Source organism: Chelonoidis abingdonii, chromosome 2, assembly GCF_003597395.2.
Source record: "Chelonoidis abingdonii isolate Lonesome George chromosome 2, CheloAbing_2.0, whole genome shotgun sequence".
NCBI lineage: Eukaryota > Metazoa > Chordata > Testudines > Testudinidae > Chelonoidis > Chelonoidis abingdonii.
This window is the reverse complement of record NC_133770.1, coordinates 48,661,250-48,663,860: the sequence shown is the minus strand read 5'-3', so window position 1 is coordinate 48,663,860 and position 2,611 is coordinate 48,661,250. Positions and strand designations below refer to the sequence as shown.

General features: G+C 44.8%; 1 protein-coding gene across 2 annotated transcripts in view; it reads left to right on the top strand.

Annotated features, from left to right (window-relative positions):
* LRRD1 (leucine rich repeats and death domain containing 1) overlaps positions 1–2,611 on the top strand; it is a 29,582-nt gene that overhangs the window by 12,407 nt on the left and 14,564 nt on the right. Inside the window, exon 3 of one of the 2 annotated variants that reach the window (XM_032798103.2) lies at positions 784–945. In XM_032798103.2, the coding sequence (XP_032653994.1) occupies positions 784–945 (162 nt within the window). Of the gene's footprint in view, positions 1–783; positions 946–2,611 lie in introns of those variants that run through there. The other variant, XR_012655208.1, reaches the window with a different exon arrangement.

Below are 2,611 nucleotides of genomic sequence, written 5' to 3'. Positions count from 1 at the left end.
CCCCCCCACAGCCCTGACCCCCAGCTCCGAGCCCAGTCCCTCTGAGCTGGAAACCCCGTGACCCCATCCTCCTCACAGCCCTGACCCCCAGCTGACAGATAGTGTCCCTAACACAGTTATTGCTTTTCGCATCCTCTTGACTCTCCCAGTTTCTGTGGCCAGTGATAAGCGAAGCTTCTCGAAGCTCAAGTTGATAAAAACATACATGCGAACATCAATGTTGTATCAAAGACTTGTTGGGCTATCTACCTTGTCACTAGAACATGACATTGCTCACAGCATTGACTTGGAGGAACTTGTTTCTAAATATGCTAAACTTAAAGCGCGGAAACATAAATTCTAAACTATAACATGTTACTCTTTGACCGTGTATTGTGTATGATGTATGTGATTTTTTTGGGGAGGGGGGGAGCAAGATGGAAGTTTTGCCTAGGGCGCAAAATATCCTTGCACCGGCCCTGCTTGCAGTGCCGCACTTGCCTCCCCCCTCTGGGCAGCTCTGAAGATTCCAACTCTATTTCAAACTTTTACAAGCACCTGATCTGTTGTTTGTCTGGACGTTTCTAACTTATACCTCCATTATGAACTTGATCCATACCCTATTAAAGTCAATGGAAAGATTTCCTATATTGCAAACATCTTGAGGCAGGAGCTCTGTACACGGTTGAACTTATTATCAGAATCAACAAATAATTTTAAATGAATGTCATTGCTTTGTTACTCGTACTGAAATTCTTTAGCTCAATAGAATACAAATATAATTAACTATTTGTATTTTGTCAGGAAATCAGTTAATATGTTTGCCGAGTGGGCTCCAACATCTTCAGTCACTGAAGGATATAAATTTTGATGGAAATCCTCTGATCAGACCTCCACAGGAAGTCTGTAAAGGAAAACAACTATATACCATTGTATGCTACCTGGAGAGTGCTGATGAAAGAGATGGTATGTTAAGAACAAGTATATTATAATGCAGTATCCTGGAAAACACGCTGTTTAAGTGTTAAAGACAGCCTACTGTAGCAGGTATTAGAAATCCAGTGTTTTGCTAATTTAAGAAGTCAGGTTTCATATTTGTAATGTTTTCGCTTGCCTCGTCCCCATCCTAATGCTTATGGTTAGTGGTAACAGAATTTAATTATAATCTACAGTCTACCTAATTTTGTAGGGATTAAATAATGTTAATATCATATGGTCTGCTGGATTGTACCCCCTTCTGGCCAAGCATATCACTGTAGGCACTCCCTGCCTCGGTTTCCCCTAATTCACCATCAATATGCTCAATGAGGCTTCTGAGGAGTCTAGTTTATTAACTAAGGCCCAACAAGAATACAAATAACCCTTCATCCCAGCATCTGAGATGGGAGAGTCAAGTCTTAGTTTATCTGCTCCCACCTGAATCCACTTCTCCTCTCCATCCAGGCCCTTAACCATTGGGGTTCTCTTGGCTCAAGTACCTTCCCTGGAATCAGGCCTCTTATTGCTACCTGGGAAGAGTCCTTCCCTGGAGCCAGGAGTCCACAGAGATCTGTCAGCTGCATCTATTCTCGAAGGCAACATGTAATTCTTGATGGGATGTGCTTCCTGCCACTGTTTGAGAGACCCACTCACTGAGATCAGGGATTCCTGGAGGCCTGCAAACTTTAGCTCCTTCCTTAGGAATCTCCTTTCTCTAGGAACACACCTTGTAGTCTACCTTTTCCGGTGAGATCTCTGACAAGTTCCATGTCCCTAGGAGCACACATTCTAGGCTCTTTTGCCCCAGATCCACAAAGGGACTTAGGTGCTGCAATCCTCAGCATTGCAACGCCTAACTTTTAGGCCCCTAAATGCCACAGGAACAAAACTTCAATCCACAAAGCCTGAGTTAGACATCTTGATTGCCTTGGAATGGGATCTGCAAAAGCTAACATGCTATGCAGGGAGCTGCCTAAGCTAGCCAGTAGGAGCTGTTGATGACAGGGGTATGTCCTAAGCTCTCCTTCCCCCTTTGGAGACAGGTGCCTAATTCCAAGCTGCAGGCACCTAATTCCAAGCTGCAGGCACATATCTATCTCTGCTTAGTGATCCATGAATAGGAACCAGCTGCCTGGGGTCAGGCAGTTGAGGTGCCTAAGGCATTTCTTGTGGGAATAAGTTAAGTGCCTGCCTCACTCCACAGAAAATGGCTGGAGGAGGAGAAAATAGTGGTGATGCCTAACTGATAACTTTTAGCCCAGTGGTTAGAGCACTCATCTATGATGTGGGAGACCCAGGTTAAATGTCAGATGGGGAGAAAGGATTTGAACAGGGGTCTCCTGCCTCACACTAGGTGCTCTAACCACTGATCTATGGGATATTCTGATGCAGCTGAGGCCAGGTAATCCCTCTCAGGCTTATTAGGTAATTAACTGCCAACCAGCCACCTAGGAAACTAATTATGTCCAGTCTGGGTTGGCTCCTCCTCCTTTACAGAAGTCTGTCACAGGTAGCCTGGGCTCTGGCTCTCTATAATGGGCCAGCCCTCCATGACAGATATCAAGTTTATGAGGTTTTTAAGGAGTCTTAGGCTTTGTCTACACTTACAGTTTTGCAGCGCTGGCAGTTACAGCTGTGGTCGTACAGCTGTGTA